We start from the raw sequence: 22,448 nt of genomic DNA on the forward strand, positions 1-22,448 counted from the left end.
AAATGTATTTTCTGAAGTCATACTGAATCACGTAGAAGAGGATCTGTGCAGCAATAACCTATCTAAGCTGAATGAGTTGATCGCAAATTGGACAATAATCATTCTCAAACCCTGGGCGGCACGGTGGTTAGCACTGCTGCCTCATAGCGCCAGAGACCTGGGTTCAATTCCCGCCTCAGGCGACTCTGTGTGGAGTTTGCACATTCTCCCTGTGTCTGCGTGGGTTTCCTCCGGGTACTCCGGTTTCCTCCCACAATCCAAAAATGTGCAGGTTAGGTGAATTGGCCATGCTAAATTGCCCATAGTGTTAGGTGTAGGGGAATGAGTTTGGGTGGGTTGCGCTTCGGCAGGTCGGTGTGGACTTGTTGGCCCGAAGGGCCTGTTTCCACATTATAAGTAATCTAATCAACTGCAGGACCAGCTTGGATTGATGGTCGATTGCACTCAGCTCTACCCTACAATCACGTTTGATTTTATTTTGGGTCTACCACTGTTCATTTGACTGCCTATTCAATATATTACGAAGATCAAAAACATGGGCTTGCTATGTCAGACACTTGGTAGTAACATGAAGTTGCCATAGTCCTACGAGACCATAGGGTTACTCTCTCATTAGACAGAGCAACAACTAGTGGTGATTTAACACGATGGTCACCATGTCTCAGACGAGCGGAGAAAATGAAAAGGAGAACCCTTCAAGAATCTGTTCTCTTGATATTAACTTCACTGCTAACCCTAGACTCTCAATAAGGGTAAATGAAGCCAAACAAACCTTGCCATTTGTTCCCTAAGTCTGAATTTGAGAACATTGGCACCAGCACAATCTCGATCACTTGTTAGTCTCCAGGTGAGTGTACTGAAATTAGATTTATTTCAGAAAGCAACAGGGTGTTTTATATACATTTCCTTTTAAGCACAATAAAATCCTGACAGAATATACAGATATGGCATCTCAAAAGTGCTCAATGAAACTCAATTATTGTATCCACAGAAAAAGAAGAAAAAATATCCAAGTTAAATTAAGTTGGAGGCTGTAATAATTAAATGTTAGTTGTAACAATCTGACTACTCACCACCGATGTTTGATCTTCAAAGGGTCGAGTAATATTTTTCCTGGTTAAAAATAAATTGGATTTAGGAAGAAAAGGCTTTATAAATTTCTTTTAAAATTATTCTTAAGAACAGAAGTATGCTATTCTGCCCCTCAAGCCTGCTCTACTATTCAGTGAGATCATGGCTGATCTGTGATCTACTTCCATATACCTGTCTTTGGTTCATTTCCCTTAATACCCTTCCTCAATAAGAATGTAGCTATCTCAGATTTAAAACTAATAACTGATCCAGCATCCACTGCTGTTTTACAAAAGAGAATGCCAAACATCTCTACCCTTTGTGAGCAGTAGTGCTTCCTAACATCTCGCCTGAACAATCTGGGCATAATCCTCAGACTATGCTCCTCGCCCCTAACCAGAGCAAACAGTTTATCTTCATCTATCTTTTCCTGTTAACATCTTGAAGACCTCAAGTTGATTACCCGTCAACCTTCTGAATTCCATCCAAAACAGTCCCTTCTATAACTGTGCGCTTATACTCCATCCCTCTGGATATAAAGGCCACTTTCCATTGGCTTCCTTGATTACGTTTTGAACCCATTTGTGACATTTTAACAATTAGGCACCTAAACCCTGAAGTCTCTTTGGATACCTACTGGTTTTAAATACTTACCAACTACAAAGTGCCCTGATCAATCCTTTTTTGATTAAAAAAATCTCTGACACCTGCTTACATTGAAATCCATCTGCACAGTTTGGCCCATTCGCTCATCCATGAATATCCCTCTGTAATTCTATTTTTCTTTCAATTCTATGGATGACGGCAGCATTGATTGCCCATTCCTAATTGTCCAGAGACACTGCTGTTGGTCTGGAGGAACATATAGACGAGGGTAACAGTTTCTTTCCCTAAAGGACGTTAGTAACCAGATGCTTTTCGTTTTACAATTGACAACATCATTAGATTCATAATGCCAGATTTTATTGACTACAAATTCCACCACCTGCTGTGGCAGGATTTAAAGCCAAGTCCCAAGAACGTTGCCAGGGGCTGTGGATGAACAATCCAGCCATTATACCACTACGCCATCTACAACACCCCCAAATTGCGTCGTCATCAAATTTGAATATATGACTTTCTCTCCTATCTTCCAAGTCATTAATACATAGTGAACAATTGAGGCCCTGTGGGAGTCCATTGGTCACATCCTGGCAATTTTACATTATCTTTACTTTCTGTCACCAGACATATCAGTGATTTGCTTTCAATTCCGTGGGCTTCTACTTTAGTTAACAGTCTCTCATGTGGGACTTTATCAAATGCTTCTGGAAGTCCATGCAAACGACATCCAGAGATATTTCTCAGGCCAGTAACTCTTCAAAAACATTCGATGAGATTTGTCAGGCATGGCTTACCTATCATGAATTCCTGATTAACTGAAAATTTTCAAGGTGTTCAGTTACCATGGTCGTTGATTAAAGACTCCAACAATTTTCCAACCTCAGATTTTAGGCTAAATGCTCTGTAATTCCCTGGTTTTCCCCTTTCACCCTTCTTAAAAAGCAGAGGTATAAGTGAGTTTTCCAATGCAGAAGGACTACTGCTATATCTAGGGAACTGCAAGATTATAATTGGAGCATCTACAATGTCTTGGGGATTTGTTATTCTTGAATTCGATTAGCTTCCTCATTACCAATGTTTACTGAGGTTAATTTTATCCAGTCCTCACTATTAATTTCCATAGGATTGCCAGCATGCTATCCTCTTTTTCTACTGTAAATACTGAGACAAATAAATTATTGAAACTGTCTGCAATTTCTCCATAGTCATTGATAATATTCCCACTTTCCAGCCATGATGAGCCAACATTGCTCCTCACCACCTGCTTTCCCTTTGTAGAACTCAAATTTCTTCTGACTGATTTTGATGTCCCTTGCAAGTTTTCTTTAATAACTTGTTATGAAGCTATAGAGGTCTACTGTATCTTTAAGACAGTTGAAAAACTAGCAAGGACTGAAAGCACAGAGCATCCTGAACAAAGTAAGAATGTAACAAATAGCTGCACCTGAGATGCCACTAAACAAAAACAAATTCAAATTTGGCCAATCAGTTTAAATTATGCCCCAAGATATCAAAATCCAATTAAATTTGAATTTAGTATTTGGATAATATTAAAACTAATGAAACAATCTGATGTTTTGGGGTATAAAAACACCCACCAACATATACACACTGCTAGGAGAACAGCTCCCTGACTAGTACTTGTCTATACGCTTGTGCAGCAGAACATCAAAACTGACCTAGAGAAAATCTACAAAGCATAACTGACAAAGCTGATTGGTTTTCTTGAAATATGATTTTTAAAAAAAACTTAATCGGGGATTTTGTTTTAAATCAAACTAGTATTGTAGAGTGGGTGATAAAAAATAGTTTTAAGAGAAAGGAGTTGTACATAGTTGCTGGTTTTAATATTTTCTGTTGGATTTAAAGAATAAAATTGTTAATTCTGAATTTAAATAGTGACCTTCTTTGCCGCTCAAATTTTAACACATTACGGTGTGTGAACTTTTTCTGTGGGGCTGGTTTAAATTTGCTGAGGGGTTAACCTCTTATAAGCTCCTTTGCTCATCGTTGTCTCTTTCTTGTTCAGCAGAATCCGAGTTGTTTTTTGCATTTTTGTAAGCTCTTTTAGTTTAATGCTGCCCCTTAGCTCTTTACTTGTCCATTACTGGGTTTTTTTTCCCATGACATGGAGTTTTGCCCTCTCAGGGGTATAAACTGATTTTACATCGTGTTAACGGTTTCTTTTACCCATTAGCAATTTCTGTCCCATCTCATTAAAGTCAGCCTTATTTGAATTTAAAACTGAATTTTATAGCTGATTCGTGCTTTATTCTTTCAAATGCTAGATTGAACTTGATCATGCTGCGATCACTATTTGAGAAATGTTCACACCCATTTAAGCTACTAATTAAAACAGGCTCATTATTAAATCCAAGTCTGACGGGTGCATGTTGCTTCTTCCAATTTATGGTAAAGTTAAAATTCTCAGTTAATACTGGCTTTGCTTCACACTTGCCTAATTTCTGCATTTATACCCATCTCGAACTTCATTGCTACCAAGGTTCTAAACACAACACCTATTACAGTTTTAGTTCTTTTACTGTTTCCTCAGTTCTACCCGTACGACCCCCCCCGAATACTTTCCAGCATCATATCCTCCCTCATCATTGAAGTAGTTGTGTTTCTAATCAGGAAAGCTACTTCACCTCTGTCATTTTCCCTATCCATCCTGTAAACCTTATAACCTATTAGTCCCCAGCCACAACCATGCTGCAGCCATGGCTCAATAATGGCTATTATATCATAATCTCCAATTTAAATTTGTGCCTGCAGTTCATTTCAATTCTTATTGAACTCTTATTTGGGCCATACACGGTAACCTGTCCTTCAGCACTGACACCTGCTCATAATTTCTCTCTTCTTGTTTAATTAATACACTTTCTATGGTTCTTCCATTACCCACTATGTCTGTAGTAGGATTCCTGACTGTCTCTTCACTCTGTGATATATTATTTGATTTTTAAACAATACTTTAGCCTTCCCCAAGCCCTCCCCACATTTACTAGTTTTAGATCCTTGTGTCCACACTATTTAGCCTTTTCACTAGCACATTGGCTCTAGATCAGTTCAATTGCTTCCTGTCCTAATACTGATGTTCGTGCCCGACAAAACGGAATCCCTCTTTTCTGCGCTACTCCTTTCGCTATGTATTTAGTCCCTAATTTTCTTATCTCAAGACCAACTTACTCATGGCCTGGGTAATAATCCAGAGTTATAACCCATGAGGTCCTGTTCTTCAATGATATTCCTAATTACTGATATTTCCCAAACAGGATCTCTTGCCCATGTTGTTGGTCCCAACATGGACCACAACAACTGGATCCTCCTCCTCTAATAACCTTCCACGCCAGTTTGAGATTCATGCAGCAGAAAACAGACCGTTCAGTCTAACTAGTCCATGCTGACCATGTTCCCAAACTAGTCCCACTTGCCAGTGTTTCGCCTGTATCCCTCGAAACCTTGCATATTCATATACTTATCCAAATGTCTGAAATGTAACTTCCACTGGCAGTTTATTTCATATGCTAACCACTCTCTATGCAAATAAACTTGCCCCTCATGTTCTTTTTGAAACTTTCTCTTCTCACCTTAAAAATACACCCCCTAGTTTGGAACTCCCCTAGCCGAGGGAAAAGACCCTTGCTTTTAACCTTATCTATGTTCATAACTCCTTGAAAGTTGGAGTTGCAGGTAGATTGGATAGTGAAGAAAGCATTTTGTATGCTTTCCTTTATTGGTCAGAGAATTGAGTACAGGTATTGGGAGGTCATGTTGCAGCTGTACAGAATATTGGTTAGGCCACTGTTGGAACATTGTGTGCAATTCTGGTCTCTTTCCTATCAGAAGGACATTGTGAAACTTGAAAGGGTTCAGAAAAGATTTACAAGGATGTTGCCAGGATTGGAGGATTTGAGCTATAGGGAAAGGTTGAATAGGCTAGGGCTGTTTCCCTGGAGCGTTGGAGGCAGAGGGGTGACCTTATAGAGGATTATAAAATTATGAGAGGCATGGATATGATAAATAGACAAAGTCCTTTCTCTGAGGTGGAGGAGTCCAGAACCAGAGGGCATAGGTTTAGGGTGAGAGGGGAAAGATATAAAAGAGACCTAAGGGGCAACTTTTTCACTCAAAGTGGTGGAGGCTGGTACAATTACAACATTTAAAAGGCATTTGGATGGGTATATGAATAGGAATGGTTTGGAGGGAGATGGGCCGGGTGCTGGCAGGTGGGACGAGATTGGGTTGGGATATCTGGTTGGCATGGACGGGTTGGGCCGAAGGGTGTGTTTCTGTGCCGTACATCTCTATGACTCTATGTCCCTCATGATTTTATAAGCCATTATGAAGTCATCCCTCAACCTCCTAGCTCTGGTGGAAAAAATCACCCAGCCTATTTTATAACTCAAACCCTCCATTCTCGGCAACATCCACACAAAATTGTCCTGTAGTCTCCAGGGACATGCAGGTCAGATGGGTCAGCCTGCATGGTACATGTGGGGCTACAGCGTAGGGTGATAGTATGGGAGAGAGAGTGGTCTTCAGAGCGCAGGCACAGATTTAATGGACCGAATATCCTTTATCTGCACAGTAGGGATCCAATGATTCTATGCTTCTAAATTACCAAGCAATTTATATACTGACTTCAAGTAATTTCCTCACTGTATCAGGTAAAAGACGGTGGTCCTCAACATAGTTTAATGATATGCTTATATTTTAAAAATACTCATCACTCTCCAACTTAATTTACTGAGTGCTGGCCAAGTTACCGGATTGATATAATGTTGCAGTGTTGTAAAATTCAACATTAGCAACAGATAATAAAATTCTGAAGTAATTAGCAATCGAAGCTGCTAGCCCATGCAGAATGCTGCAAATTCCTATGCATGCTGTACACAGCCTGCTGTACACTTAAGTGGCACGCATGCAAAAACATTTAAAGGGATTATGCTTTTAAACACTGTTCGGAAAAGAGGGAACTCCGTTAAGAACTATCCTCATGTTTTGAATTGTCAAATGGCAATTAGGAACTACATGAAACTTTGCCACCAGGTGTGGGACTCTCAATCCTGCTTACAAAAGGATGCTATCTGTACCCCATCACTACCACTTGTCTGTAGTTTCCTGCCTTTCTCCATTTTTGAATACAGAGGAATTATTTGCTACTTGCCAGTCTAATGACACTTTCTTGAATCTAGGGAATGATGGAAAATTCACACAAATGAACCTACTAATCTATTAGCAACCTCTGGCCATCCCTGATTGACAGTGCTACCCCGCCACTGTTACCTATTTTCTTGAATGTCATAAACCCTCAATGTTCAGGACCCAGTATTGGTCATCCTGCTGCCATGTCTCTGTAAGGGCTGTCAAATTATATTTAATAACTTAGAGTGTGTTATCAATTTTTTTATTTTGCTATGAACGTGCTCACATTCAGAGAGTGATTATAGAGTCATAGAGTCACAGCATGGAAACAGGCTCTTCGGCCCAACCCGTCCATGCCATTCCAGATATTAGTTTTTTTTAAAACAACTAGTTTTGATTGTTGGTATATTGCTACATTTTGTTCTCTGCCATCTATCCTGCCATTCTTTAACCTTCATTTCCCATGTTATTATTTTCATCTTACTTTATCTCATCCCTATACCACAACTTTCGACAGATGTCTTGCCTCAGTACTTAGTTTAAAACCCTTTCCATTTCCCTTGCGGTGTGGTTCACAAGAACACTGGCTCCAGCACGATTCAGGTATAGACCAATCCAACAGTAAAGGTCCCAGTTTCCATTCTTCGGAACCCACTTCTCCTACACTGAGCCTTTCAGCTACAAGTTCATCTCTCCTAATTTTATGTACCCTCTGCCAATTACCATGTGACTCGGTTATAATCCACAAATTGTAAACTTTGAGAATGTGCTTTTAAATTTAGGGCCTACATTCTCACGCTCTAAATGCAGAACCTCTTCCCAAGCTCTACCAAAGTTGTTAATACCTAAATGGATCACAACCACTGAAGCCCCTCACTCCCATTCCAAGCTCCTAATTTAAATTCCATCAGCTGCTGTGATAGGATTTGTAGGGATGTCCCCATTGCATTAGCCTGAGCCTCTTAAGTTATTAGTGGTGAGATGAGCACTATTCCACCATCTTCTTAATACATGAATCATCTCCGCTAATTAGTGAAATTTAGAATGGGAAAGCATGTACAGCAACAAACAATATACAAGGTTGCATAGGAAAGACTCCAATTTTGATCTCCGATCTGCACATTTAATTGATCTTTTGTTAGAGAAGTTAGCGATTTTTGAGAACAGCAAACTTACATCCAAATTAAAGAAGTCTAAAGAGTTATTAGTAAATGTCTGGGAAAAATACTCAACTCCAAAGGGGAACCTCAATTATCCAAACATCAATAATGTGAAAATTGGATTATCCAAAGGAGATCTCGGGGTCCCAACAGAAACATTACATCAAAGACATATGTCCAACACTCATCGCATCTTTTGTTTACAGTGATTAAAAGTGCTGCTCAGGACAGTCCTGGACTGATGGGAGCGCAGGCACCCTCTCTAAATGACTGATCTTCACCCGCTCTCTCTCTCTTCCCACACTTTCTCTGGAGTTCTACACAGGCATTACATTAAACTCTCCTTCCCCGGATAATCTCTCCAACATTGTCCCTGTACAGGGCAAAGGTGGAACCTGTCAAAAAGTTGCAGTAAAAATTTGTGCGCATGTGTGTGTACATGTGCTATTTGGAGACTCACCCCCCAAAGGCAGCAGCAGTCTTGCTGTTGGTGTCCAGTCTGGCTGCGGGGGCAGTGTTGGTGCAGCTGGGGATGGGCGGGGCAGAGTTGGTTGGGATAGAGTGGGCGGACGGGTTGAGATGGGATTGGGGCGGGGTTGCATGGGGTTCGGGGGCAGGCAGGGGGATGGGGCTGGACTGGATTGGGAGGTGCGCAGGGAGCGGTGTTGGACAGGGGGGCAGGTGGGCAGGGCCTCGTGTGCGCTGTGCTGCTAGTCTCCTGAACGGGGAGCAGACTTAACAGAAAACTCCGAGCCCCAGAGGAAAGGCATTGAATTGATTAACTAAATAGTCAATTATCCGAACGAAATAGTGCCCGCCCATCTTGTTTGCATAATCGCAGTTCCTCTGTATATGTTTGCTACTCAGCAAACCCTGCTAGAAAGTGCATTATTGGAAAGTGCTTCAAGACAGGATCTCCAAGTAAATTGAATAACTTAGTCAGACTCAACACAGGATAATACAGAAACAAAACTACAGCAAGGTAGTAATACTTACTTTTTATAAATAACTGCATTTGGTTTCTTTAAAGAATGCTGCAAAGTAAAGAACAGGAATTGTTCTATAAATTGTTCTGACTCTGGTCACATTACAGCTTATACACCAAACGGCTCTTCAATTTAAAGCTCTTGTAGCCTGGATCACATGACCCATCGATTACAAATTTATAATTTAGCCCAGAACCGAACATAATTTCTGATTAAAGAACTTAAAAATCTTAGCAAACTTGGTCCAATAACTGTAAAGTGTTTGAAAGCACGTGGAAATCACTAAGTTGTTTTTTTTTAATGGGATGCAGATGTCACTTGTTAGGCCAGTATTTGTTGCTCATTCCTAAATGCCCTTGAACTAATTGGCTAAGTAGACCATCCTAGAGGGCAGTTAAAAGTCAACCCCATTTATTGCGGCTACAGATTCACATGCAGACAATACCTGGTAAGGACAGCAGATTTCCTTCCCTAAAGGACATGAAAGAATCAGTTGGGGTTTTACAACAATCAATGGTATTCATTACTGAGAATGACTTCACATTCCAGATTTGTTTTGTTAAATTAATTTAAATTCTGCCAGCTTCCATATTGGGATCTGGACCTAAGACCCCAGAGTTAGTCTGGGGCTTTGGATCACTAGCCCTGTGACAACATCAGTACATCACTGTCTCCCACTAAACTTTATACCAGTGAAAGATGACAAAAACCAGTAAACCAGATATTTAATAAAGGAAATGTTTTAAATTATAGGGCAAATATTTTCTACACAAGAGCAAAACAAGCAAAATTAAGAATTCAAGCCATTCTCATGAACTAAACATGTGGTTCTATTTTAAGGTTAGCACCTGCTTGGTTGGCTAGAGAATCAAGCCAAATAATAAATTATTATTATTCTGAAAAAACACAGTCCTGCCAATAAAACACAGGTTAGAATTTAGGAGAATAATTTTACTTCATCTGTTTCAGTTGTCCTGCACAAAATGAGTTGAGACAATTTAAAATCCATTCCTCTGCTCAGTTGTGCAGAGAGAGTTGTCCATAATTCCTCAGTCCAACACAATCCGCACTGCAAACCATATGAATAGGAAAGATAAATATCCAACAGGAAGCTTGGGAATCGGATTGAAAAGTGGAAGAGAGTGGAAGGAGGATTTATCTGAATATTATGTAATAATTCCCAAGAGTACTCAATACTGACACTGGGTAGAGAGATCTATTCACTAAATCTACTAGCCCTCACCATATTGGAAACATTGTTGTGGTTCTGTTCGCCGAGCTGGAAGTTTTTGTTGCAAACGTTTCGTCCCCTGGCTAGGCGACATCATCAGTGTTTGGGAGCCTCATGCTAAGCGCTTCTTTGATGTTTCCTCCAGTGTTTATAGTGGTCTGTCCCTGCCGCTTCCGGTTGTCAGTTTCAGCTGCCCGCTGGAGTGGTTGGTATATTGGGTCCAGGTCGATGTGTTTGTTGATGGAGTTTGTGGATGAATGCCATGCCTCGAGGAATTCCCTGGCTGTTCTCTGTCTGGCTTGCCCTATGATAGTAGTGTTGTCCCAGTCGAATTCATGTTGCTTGTTGTCTGCGTGTGGCTACTAAGGACATACCACAACCAAAAGGACTAGCCACACTACCATATATCAGGAGCATCTCGGAACTGACTGCCAGACTACTGCGACACCTAGGACTCATAACAGCACACAAACCAACAGCCACGCTCAGACAACAACTCACCAGAACGAAGGACCTGATACCCAACATGAGCAAGACGAATGTAGTGTACAAAATACCATGCAAGGACTGCACAAAACACTATTTGGGACAAACAGGAAGACAGCTAACAATCCGCATACATGAACATCAACTAGCCACGAAACGACACGACCAGCTATCCTTAGTAGCCACACACGCAGACAACAAGCAACATGAATTCGACTGGGACAACACTACTATCATAGGGCAAGCCAGACAGAGAACAGCCAGGGAATTCCTAGAGGCATGGCATTCATCTACAAACTCCATCAACAAACACATCGACCTGGACCCAATATACCAAACACTACAGCGGACAGCTGAAACTGACAACCGGAAGCGGCAGGGACAGACCACTATAAACACCGGAGGAAACATCAAAGAAGCGCTTCGCAGGAGGCTCCCAAGCACTGATGATGTCGCCTAGCCAGGGGACGAAACGTTTGCAACAAAAACTTCCAGCTCGGCGAACAGAACCACAACAACGAGCACCCGAGCTACAAATCTTCGCACAAACATTGGAAACACTAGATAAATAAATACTGGATAATGCAAACAATTGTGACATATCAATGTAGCCACTCACGTTGGTAAACAAATTGATTTTGGAAAATTAGACAACTTACAATGTCCCTGAGAGCCTGAGTCACGGTTTCACTGGTATTGCCACCTTTGATGAGCATGGCATTCTTTGTGTTTTCAATGATCTTTGGATCTCTCTTCTCAAGAAACCTCTTTGCCCGCTTTGTCTTTGGCTTGCTACAAATGTGAAGTATAAAGAAAATGAAAAAATATAAATGACAGTACAGTGTCATAAACATCAAATATAACTGGAAAGAAATCACCAACTTCATCAAGATGATTTTTTTTATGCAGTTGAAGATCTGACGAAACATAACTACAGAATCCAAGAGCAGCTAGTTCACCAATACCAAGCAAAACTGGTAGCAAATTTGAAAGTTAAAGACAAGTCAACTAAAAAGTATTGTAGCCAATGGCAGACAGATGAAAGTTTGTCACAGAAGAGGCTAGTTTCCTTAATTCTTTACTTTCAATAGCCAACAAGTTGTCAGTCATGGCCCTGTGATTCCCACAACATCGTACTCAGCAATTCCAATCTGCGCTCCAAGCTGACTTATCTTGTTTTGTATACACAATGCATTTCAGTACAACATCCTCAGCCCCACATTTACTGCCCTTTCTAACAATTGTCCCCTTACCTGTTGTACCTGAAGTTAGTTTCCTGATCCTTACCATATTCTCTGTCTTCATACTTCTTCTGGAAACTTTAAACTCTGCTGAGCTCCCCCAATCTTAACTTCTTCCATAATGTTCCATGCAACTGAACTCACAGGAAGTGGTATAGGTCAGGAATCTAACTTCCAACACAGAGTTTAGGGGACAATTACAAGAAGAGTGCAGTCAACACAGAACGTTGTGCCTAAATGCATGAAGTATACAAAACAACATAAAAGAGCCTGTAGCGCAGACTGAATTTGGTAAGTACGATGTTATGGGTATCACAGAGACATGGGTGTAAGGAGATCAGGACTGGGAACTAAATCTCCAAGGATACATGTCTTAACAAAAAGCAAAGGGGCATGGTTGCTTAGTAAGAAACAAAATTAAATCAATAGCAAAAAGTGATGTAAAGCTCTAAGGCACAAAATCCGTGTGGGTAGAGTTGAAGAATCACACAGGAAAAAAGACCAGGAAGTTATGCATCGGCCTCCTAGCAGTCATTAGGATGTGGGGAAGAACATAAACCAGAAGATAGAAAGGCATGTATTAAATACACTACTATGATTATCATGGGGGACTTCAGTACACCGGTGGACTGGGAAAATCAGGTTGGTAATGATCTAAAGAACATAATTCATGGAATGTACTTTTTTGGATTTTTTTTGGAGCAGTTTGTGAAAGAGCCCACTAGGGAACAGGCAATTCTGAATTGAATGATATGTAAAGAGGCAGACTTAATTCGGGAGTTTAAGTGAAGGAACTCTATGGGACCATAATATGATAGAATCCACCTTGCAGTTTGAGGGGGTAAAAACCAAATCAGATGGAATGATATTACAATTGAGTGAAGATAACTGCAAAGACATGAGGGAGGAGCTGGCCACAGTTAAAGGGGAACAGGGAAGACAATGGAGCAGCAATGGCAGATATTTCCGGGGATAATTCAAGAATCACATCATAAATTCATTCCAAGGAAGAAGTAATACGCAAAGGGGAGGTTGGGGCAACTATAGCTGACAAGGCAAGTCAGGGACAGCATAAAAGCAAAAAAAAAAGCATACAACACTAAAGATTAGGAGGAAGACAGGGGTTTGAGTAGTCTTTAAAAACCAGCAAAGGATAATTATAAAAGTAAGATGATGAAGAAGAAGAAATATGAGAGTAAGTTAGCCAGTAATACAAAAGAAGATTGCAAGAAATTTTTTCGACATCTAAAAAGGAGGCGAGAGTGGACATTGGACTGCTGGAAAGTAAGGCTGACAAAGTTGGAAAAGGGAACAAAGAAATGGCAGAGGTACTGTGCATCCATATTCACAGTGAGAGATACTAGCAACATACCAGAACTTCAGGAGAGTTGGGTGCAGAGGCGAGGGTAGCGGCCTTCACTAAGGAAAAAGTACTGGAGAAGTTGGAAGGTCTGAAGGCAGGTAAATCACCTGCACCAGGTGGGCTACACCCCAGAACACTGTTGAGGAAACTGTGGAGGCATTAAATTGATTTGATTTATTCTTGTCGCGTGTACTGAGATGCAGTGAAAAGTATTGCATGCTATCCAGGCAAATCATATATTCCATAAGTACCTAAGGATAAAGGAAAAGAATGCAGAATGTAGTGTTACAGCTACATAGAAGGTGCAGAGAAAGAACAACTTGACCTTTCAGGAATCACTGGAGTAAGGGAGGGTTACAGAAGACCGGAAAATGGATAATGTAACACCCCTTTTAAAAAGGGAGACACACGGAAGCTAGGCCGGTTAGCCTAGCTTCGATTGTTTGAAAGATTTTAGAGTCAATTATGATGAATGACATTGCTCAGTCCTTGGAAGAAGGGCCTGTGCCCGAAACGTCGAATCTCCTGTTCCCTGGATGCTGCCTGACCTGCTGTGCTGTTCCAGCAATAAAGTTTCAACCTTGGAAGAGCATGGTAAAATTGAGCATAATCAGCACTGCTTTGTAAAAGGGAGGTCAATCCTGACAAATCTGTTAGAATTATTTGAGGAGGTAATGAGCAAGTTAGACAAAGGAAGGCCAATTGGATTTCCAGAAGGCCTTTGATAAAGCACCACAGAGGAGACTACAAAATAAGACAAGAGCCCATAGTGGTAGAGTCAAGATGCTGGCATGGTTACAGGATTAGCTGACTGGCAGATAGCTGAGACGATGGATGAAGAGGTCTTTTTCAGAATAACTGCCAGTGACCAGTGAAGATCAGTAGGGGGTCTGTGTTGGAACCACAGCTGTTCACATTATACGTGAACAATCTGGACAAAAGAACTGTGGGCGTTGTTGCTAAGTGTGCAGATGACACAAAGATATTAGATTAGATTAGATTAGATTACTTTACAGTGTGGAAACAGGCCCTTTGGCCCAACAAGTCCACACCGACCCGCCGAAGCGTAACCCACCCATATCCCTACATTTACCCCTTACCTAACACTACGGGCAATTTAGCATGGCCAATTCACCTGACCAGCACATCTTTGGACTGTGGGAGGAAACCGGAGCACCCGGAGGAAACCCACGCAGACACTGGGAGAACGTGCAAACTCCACACAGTCAGTCGCCTGAGGCGGGAATTGAACCCGGGTCTCTGGCGCTGCGAGGCAGCAGTGCTAACCACTGTGCCACCGTGCCGCCCACCATATGTGGAGGGACAGGTAGTGTTGAGGAAGATTGAAAGCTGCAGAAGAGTTTGGACACGCGAGGTGAGTGGGCAAAGAAGTGCCAGATGGAATACAATGTGGATAAGTATGAGGTATGTACTTTGGCAGGAAGATCAGAGGTGTAGACTATTTTCTACACAGAGAAAGACTTCAGAAATCTGAAGCACATAAAAATTCAGCAGTCCTGCGTCAAAATTCTCTTAGGAGGTACAGTTGCGGTAAGGAAGGCAAACGCAATGTTGCATTCAATTCAAGAGGGCTAGAATCCAAGAACAGAGATGTACTGCTGAGGTTCTGGTCAGACCATGTTTGAAATATTGAGATTAGTTTTGGGCCCAGTATTTAAGAAAGGATGTGCTGGCCTTACATGGGTCCAGTGGAAGTTTACAACAATGATCCTGAGGATGAAGATCTTGTGGTTGAGAACTCTGGGCCTGTGCTCGATGGAGCTTGGAAGGATAAGGGGGAATCTCGATTGAAGCTATAGAACACTGTAAAGTACCTAGCTTCTTCATTAGTAATGGGATCAAAGGTTAAAGGACAAGGGAGAAGAATGGGGTTGAAAAACATATCAGCTATGGCCAAATGGTAGTCCAGACTGGATTCTGCTTCTATGTCTTACGACATGTAATGTGTGTCTTCTGTGGAGACAGACAAAACGTTTGTCGATGTTCCTTAGAGCTCACAATAATTTATTTCCTTGCTTCTAAAGAACTAATGTCGACTTTAGCTATTAAACTTGCATGTGCCTGCAGAAGTTTCAATGAACTATCTTTATACAGCTACTTAATTTGAAATTGCACATGACCTTTCGATATTTTCAAAACAGGAGAACTTTTTGGTGGTCTTCAGCTGGTTTCTGAAACTCTCCCACAATCCTCATGCACCCGAGTTGCCTCTGCAGCGCAAGTCTCATCGTACAAGCGGACGCTGACCGTCCCGCCCTTGATTAACTTCAACTGAAAGCCGCAGATACAATCAATCCCGGGGAATGTTTGTTTTCGGGAGGAACGCATGTCCGGCGGCAGGGGCGACGACACCGCCAAAGACCTCCCGTCGCAGCCCCAAACCGCAGTATCCGGGCGGGGGAGGGGGAAGCAGGAGAACAGTGTGCAGACACAGGCTTCCTCCGAGACCATGTGCACATTCAAGCGAGAGGCTGGGAGAGAGAAGGCGGGGTAGGGAGAAGGGTGGCATGTACCGAGTCAGGAGCGGGGGAAACACTCCGGCTCCACAGGCGACACGCGCCGCAGTAAACAGACGGAGACCCCACCCCCGCCCCCCGCCGCCAAAAAACAAAATCCGGGGACACACTCACCACACACCGGGAACGGCCGCCATTGTGACCACCGCAGGAAGTGACTTCGCAACCCGCGTCACTTCCGTCACAGCGCCCGCCCCAGCACGCCAGGACCGCGAGCCGTAACGGTCGCAAGCGCGCGGGCTCACGTGCAGCCCGGTGCACACCTGGACCAGGGGAGGACCACACGGCGAGTTGTCGCTGGTAAAATAACACCCTTCATTGGCAAAGGTATAAAAAAAATCACACAACACCAGGGGATAGTCCAACAGGTTTAATTGGAAGCATACGAGCTTTCGGAGCGTCACTCCTTCATCAGGTGGTAGTGGAGGGCTCAACCCTAACACACAGAATTTACAGCAAACATTTACCGTGTGATGTAACTGAAATTATACATTGAAAAATTGATTGTCTGTTAAGCCTTTCATCTGTTAGAATACTGTGATAGTTTCACTTCTTTCATGTGTTCATTGGCGGTCACCCTTTGGTTATGTCTTCTTAAACGAGGAAACAGTTCAACCACTCCACCCTAAAACGTTGGCAAGACAGGGTGCATTGAGGAGGCAGTGTTGGAGAGCTAATGGAGATCAGTGTGAATGGGCGTCAGGGAGGTTGAGAGGACACAAGTTGGAGAAAAGAACAGATTCCATTATCAACATCCACAAGGAGTGAAAGGAACCGGAGACCTTCAAACATTAAAAACACACAGCAGCAGTCACAATACCTTGCACGGTTCTGAACTTAAGACAAGTAATTAAATATACATGAAACACTTCATTGACTATGGGGCCCTGACATCTGGACAGAGGGAAATGCTACAAGTCTTCACAAAGAGACAGTGTGGGTACCGGAGAAATGATGAAACACAGCAAGGATTTTATGAGGTGTAACGACAAAACTTCATGCAGATCACACTCTGGACGTACATAACTCTCATGTTTATACATGTGGCTTTCAGCCAGCTGTTGCCCACCTCCGCTCGTCTCCCACACGGGCATAGAGAGGTACAGCACGTAAACACACTCTTCGGTCCAACCCGTCCATGCAGGCCAGATGTCACCACCCAATATAGTCCCTCCTACCAGCTCCCAGCCCATATACCTCCAAACCCTTGCTATTCATATACCCATCCAAATGACTTATAAATGTTGCAATTGTACCAGCAGCCAGCAGTTCATCTGGCAGCTCGTTCCATTTATGTACCAACGTCTGTGTGACAAAGTTGCCACGCAGGTCCCTTTAAGATCTTTCCCCTCTCACCCGAAACCTATGCCCTCTAGTTCTGGACTCCCAACCCCATACAGACCAACTGCAAGCCCTCCCCCTGCTTCATAGGGCTGCAGCCTGCATTCTCTCATCCTTCCACACTCCTCCACCCCTCCATTTCGGAATGCCTGGCACTGACCAGTGGAGTACCGCACGGATCAGTACTGGGACCGCAGCTTTTTACAATCTATCTTCAGGATATACAAGATGGTATTAGCAATAACATTCGCAAATTTCATCAGCTGGGTGGCAGGGTGAAATGTGATGAGGATGTTAGGAGATTACAGGGTGACCTGGACAAGTTAGGTGAGTGCTCAGATGCATGGCAGATGCACTTTCACGTGGATAAATGGATCCTTATCCACTTTGGTGGCAAGAACAGGAAGGCAGATTACCACCTAAGTGGAATCAATTTAGGTAAAGGGGCAGTACAGAGAGATCTGGGGGTTCTTGTACACCACTCAATGAAGGTAAGCATGCAGGTACAGCAGGTAGTGAAGAAGGCTAATAGCATGCTGGCCTTCATAACAAGAGGGATTGAGTATAGAAGCAAAGAGGTTGTTCTGCAGCTGTACAGGGCCCTGGTGAGACCACACCTGGAGTACTGTGTGCAGTTCTGGTCTCCAAATTTGAGGAGAGACATTCTGGCTATTGAGGGAATGCAGCGTAGGTTCACGAGGTCAATTCCTGGAATGGCGGGATTACCTTACACTGAAAGACTGGAGCGACTGGGCTTGTGTACCCTTGAGTTTAGAAGACTGAGAGGGGATCTGGTTGAGACATATAAGATGATCAAAGGATTGGACACTCTGGCGGCAGGCAACATGTTTCCGCTGCGGGGTGAGTGCCGAAACAGAGGACACAGCTTAAAAATACGGGGTAGACCATTTAGGACAGAGATGAGGAGAAACTTCTTCACCCAGAGAGTGGTGGCTGTGTGGAATGCTCTGCCCCAGAGGGCAGTGGAGGCCCAGTCTCTGGATTCATTTAAGAAAGAGTTGGATAGAGCTCTCAAGGGTAGTGGAATCAAGGGTTATGGAGATAAGGCAGGAACAGGATACTGATTAAGGATGATCAGCCATGATCATATTGAATGGTGGTGCAGGCTGGAAGGGCAGAATGGCCAACTCCTGCACCTATTGTCTATTGTCCGCCTTTCCTGACTGCCACCCGCAGACAGCGTGCAGCCCCAATCCCTTTCTTTCCGCCTTTCTTGCTGATTTTGGCAGCGCTCCGCTCTCCTCCCCTCCGTGTCTCGTGCCTGCAGGAGACTGATGCCAGGCACAGCAGCAGCAGCAAAAATAACCTGCCGCTCCATTGCCTGGCACAAGACAAGTGCAGAGGGGTGACTTGAGCAGCCACTGCTGGCGGAAAAAGCCTACTGCACCTGGTATTCCCAGGCGGTCTCCCATCCAAGTACTAACCAGGCCTGAGTCTGGTTAGCTTCCGAGATCAGACGAGATCGGGCGTTTTCAGACTAGTATGGCCGTAGGCGCTGGCCCCTGCCTTTTCTCCCTACTTCAAGGCGTGCTGGCCAGCCACATTTTCTTTCTTGCTCTTTCTCTTTATCCCCTTTGGCTTTTTTTTCTCTTTTCTCTTTGCTCTTCCTCCTCCGTGCGTGCTTCCCTCCCTCCGTCCCTCCAGCTGCCTTTCAGCCAGCCCTTGCCCACCAGGCTCCTGTAGTCTCCCACATCCCCACACAGGCCAACTGCAAGCCCTCCCCCTGCTTCATAGGGCCGCAGCCTGCATTCTCTCATCCTTCCACACTCCTCCACCCCTCCATTTCGGAATGCCGGGCACTGACCAGTGGGGTACCGCACGGATCAGTACTGGGACCGCAGCTTTTTACAATCTATCTTCAGGATATACAAGATGGTATTAGCAATAACATTCGCAAATTTCATCAGCTGGGTGGCAGGGTGAAATGTGATGAGGATGTTAGGAGATTACAGGGTGACCTGGACAAGTTAGGTGAGTGCTCAGATGCATGGCAGATGCACTTTCACGTGGATAAATGGATCCTTATCCACTTTGGTGGCAAGAACAGGAAGGCAGATTACCACCTAAGTGGAATCAATTTAGGTAAAGGGGCAGTACAGAGAGATCTGGGGGTTCTTGTACACCACTCAATGAAGGTAAGCATGCAGGTACAGCAGGTAGTGAAGAAGGCTAATAGCATGCTGGCCTTCATAACAAGAGGGATTGAGTATAGAAGCAAAGAGGTCCTTCTGCAGCTGTACAGGGCCCTGGTGAGACCACACCTGGAGTACTGTGTGCAGTTCTGGTCTCCAAATTTGAGGAGAGACATTCTGGCTATTGAGGGAATGCAGCGTAGGTTCACGAGGTCAATTCCTGGAATGGCGGGATTACCTTACACTGAAAGACTGGAGCGACTGGGCTTGTGTACCCTTGAGTTTAGAAGACTGAGAGGGGATCTGGTTGAGACATATAAGATGATCAAAGGATTGGACACTCTGGCGGCAGGCAACGTGTTTCCGCTGCGGGGTGAGTGCCGAAACAGAGGACACAGCTTAAAAATACGGGGTAGACCATTTAGGACAGAGATGAGGAGAAACTTCTTCACCCAGAGAGTGGTGGCTGAGTGGAATGCTCTGCCCCAGAGGGCAGTGGAGGCCCAGTCTCTGGATTCATTTAAGAAAGAGTTGGATAGAGCTCTCAAGGATAGTGGAATCAAGGGTTATGGAGATAAGGCAGGAACAGGATACTGATTAAGGATGATCAGCCATGATCATATTGAATGGTGGTGCAGGCTGGAAGGGCAGAATGGCCAACTCCTGCACCTATTGTCTATTGTCCGCCTTTCCTGACTGCCACCCGTAGACAGCGTGCAGCCCCAATCCCTTTCTTTCCGCCTTTCTTGCTGATTTTGGCAGCGCTCCGCTCTCCTCCCCTCCGTGTCTCGTGCCTGCAGGAGACTGATGCCAGGCACAGCAGCAGCAGCAAAAATAACCTGCCGCTCCATTGCCTGGCACAAGACAAGTGCAGAGGGGTGACTTGAGCAGCCACTGCTGGCGGAAAAAGCCTACTGCACCTGGTATTCCCAGGCGGTCTCCCATCCAAGTACTAACCAGGCCTGAGTCTGCTTAACTTCCGAGATCAGACGAGATCGGGCGTTTTCAGACTAGTATGGCCGTAGGCGCTGGCCCCTGCCTTTTCTCCCTACTTCAAGGCGTGCTGGCCAGCCACATTTTCTTTCTTGCTCTTTCTCTTTATCCCCTTTGGCTTTTTTTTCTCTTTTCTCTTTGCTCTTCCTCCTCCGTGCGTGCTTCCCTCCCTCCGTCCCTCCAGCTGCCTTTCAGCCAGCCCTTGCCCACCAGGCTCCTGTAGTCTCCCACAGCCCCACACAGGCCAACTGCAAGCCCTCCCCCTGCTTCATAGGGCCGCAGCCTGCATTCTCTCATCCTTCCACACTCCTCCACCCCTCCATTTCGGAATGCCGGGCACTGACCAGTGGGGTACCGCACGGATCAGTACTGGGACCGCAGCTTTTTACAATCTATCTTCAGGATATACAAGATGGTATTAGCAATAACATTCGCAAATTTCATCAGCTGGGTGGCAGGGTGAAATGTGATGAGGATGTTAGGAGATTACAGGGTGACCTGGACAAGTTAGGTGAGTGCTCAGATGCATGGCAGATGCACTTTCACGTGGATAAATGGATCCTTATCCACTTTGGTGGCAAGAACAGGAAGGCAGATTACCACCTAAGTGGAATCAATTTAGGTAAAGGGGCAGTACAGAGAGATCTGGGGGTTCTTGTACACCACTCAATGAAGGTAAGCATGCAGGTACAGCAGGTAGTGAAGAAGGCTAATAGCATGCTGGCCTTCATAACAAGAGGGATTGAGTATAGAAGCAAAGAGGTTCTTCTGCAGCTGTACAGGGCCCTGGTGAGACCACACCTGGAGTACTGTGTGCAGTTCTGGTCTCCAAATTTGAGGAGAGACATTCTGGCTATTGAGGGAATGCAGCGTAGGTTCACGAGGTCAATTCCTGGAATTGCGGGATTACCTTACACTGAAAGACTGGAGCGACTGGGCTTGTGTACCCTTGAGTTTAGAAGACTGAGAGGGGATCTGGTTGAGACATATAAGATGATCAAAGGATTGGACACTCTGGCGGCAGGCAACATGTTTCCGCTGCGGGGTGAGTGCCGAAACAGAGGACACAGCTTAAAAATACGGGGTAGACCATTTAGGACAGAGATGAGGAGAAACTTCTTCACCCAGAGAGTGGTGGCTGTGTGGAATGCTCTGCCCCAGAGGGCAGTGGAGGCCCAGTCTCTGGATTCATTTAAGAAAGAGTTGGATAGAGCTCTCAAGGATAGTGGAATCAAGGGTTATGGAGATAAGGCAGGAACAGGATACTGATTAAGGATGATCAGCCATGATCATATTGAATGGTGGTGCAGGCTGGAAGGGCAGAATGGCCAACTCCTGCACCTATTGTCTATTGTCCGCCTTTCCTGACTGCCACCCGCAGACAGCGTGCAGCCCCAATCCCTTTCTTTCCGCCTTTCTTGCTGATTTTGGCAGCGCTCCGCTCTCCTCCCCTCCGTGTCTCGTGCCTGCAGGAGGCTGATGCCAGGCACAGCAGCAGCAGCAAAAATAACCTGCCGCTCCATTGCCTGGCACAAGACAAGTGCAGAGGGGTGACTTGAGCAGCCACTGCTGGCGGAAAAAGCCTACTGCACCTGGTATTCCCAGGCGGTCTCCCATCCAAGTACTAACCAGGCCTGAGTCTGGTTATCTTCCGAGATCAGACGAGATCGGGCGTTTTCAGACTAGCATGGCCGTAGGCGCTGGCCCCTGCCTTTTCTCCCTACTTCAAGGCGTGCTGGCCAGCCACATTTTCTTTCTTGCTCTTTCTCTTTATCCCCTTTGGCTTTTTTTTCTCTTTTCTCTTTGCTCTTCCTCCTCCGTGCGTGCTTCTCTCCCTCCGTCCCTCCAGCTGCCTTTCAGCCAGCCCTTGCCCACCAGGCTCCTGTAGTCTCCCACATCCCCACACAGGCCAACTGCAAGCCCTCCCTCTGCTTCATAGGGCCGCAGCCTGCATTCTCTCATCCTTCCACACTCCTCCACCCCTCCATTTCGGAATGCCAGGCACTGACCAGTGGGGTACCGCACGGATCAGTACTGGGACCGCAGCTTTTTACAATCTATCTTCAGGATATACAAGATGGTATTAGCAATAACATTCGCAAATTTCATCAGCTGGGTGGCAGGGTGAAATGTGA

The 22,448-nt window shown here is 44.4% G+C and overlaps 1 protein-coding gene and 3 non-coding genes across 7 annotated transcripts in view; all 4 read right to left on the reverse strand.

Moving 5' to 3' along the window:
* rpf2 (ribosome production factor 2 homolog) overlaps window positions 1–15,996 on the reverse strand; it is a 31,191-nt gene extending 15,195 nt beyond the window's left edge. Inside the window, exons 1-4 of one of the 4 annotated variants that reach the window (XM_087983958.1) lie at window positions 15,941–15,996; window positions 11,345–11,477; window positions 8,979–9,016; window positions 1,074–1,113 (exon numbers count right to left, since the gene is read on the reverse strand). In XM_087983958.1, the coding sequence (XP_087840084.1) occupies window positions 1,074–1,113; window positions 8,979–9,016; window positions 11,345–11,477; window positions 15,941–15,963 (234 nt within the window). In that variant the 5' untranslated portion in view covers window positions 15,964–15,996. The other 3 variants (XM_087983972.1, XM_087983963.1, XM_087983960.1) reach the window with 3 other exon arrangements.
* Window positions 15,997–18,563: 2,567 nt separating this feature from the next.
* Window positions 18,564–18,682, reverse strand: LOC148151362 (5S ribosomal RNA). Its single transcript, XR_015755299.1, has one exon. It is a non-coding gene; the product is annotated as a 5S ribosomal RNA (ribosomal RNA).
* Window positions 18,683–20,228: 1,546 nt separating this feature from the next.
* Window positions 20,229–20,347, reverse strand: LOC148151363 (5S ribosomal RNA). Its single transcript, XR_015756443.1, has one exon. It is a non-coding gene; the product is annotated as a 5S ribosomal RNA (ribosomal RNA).
* A 1,546-nt stretch (window positions 20,348–21,893) lies between these two features.
* Window positions 21,894–22,012, reverse strand: LOC148151364 (5S ribosomal RNA). Its single transcript, XR_015755862.1, has one exon. It is a non-coding gene; the product is annotated as a 5S ribosomal RNA (ribosomal RNA).
* Window positions 22,013–22,448: the final 436 nt, after the last annotated feature.

The sequence above is a fragment of the Chiloscyllium plagiosum genome, unplaced genomic scaffold, assembly GCF_037043375.1.
Source record: "Chiloscyllium plagiosum isolate Xiang-an unplaced genomic scaffold, Cpla_swu_hap1 HiC_scaffold_3, whole genome shotgun sequence".
Taxonomy (NCBI): Eukaryota; Metazoa; Chordata; class Chondrichthyes; order Orectolobiformes; family Hemiscylliidae; genus Chiloscyllium; species Chiloscyllium plagiosum.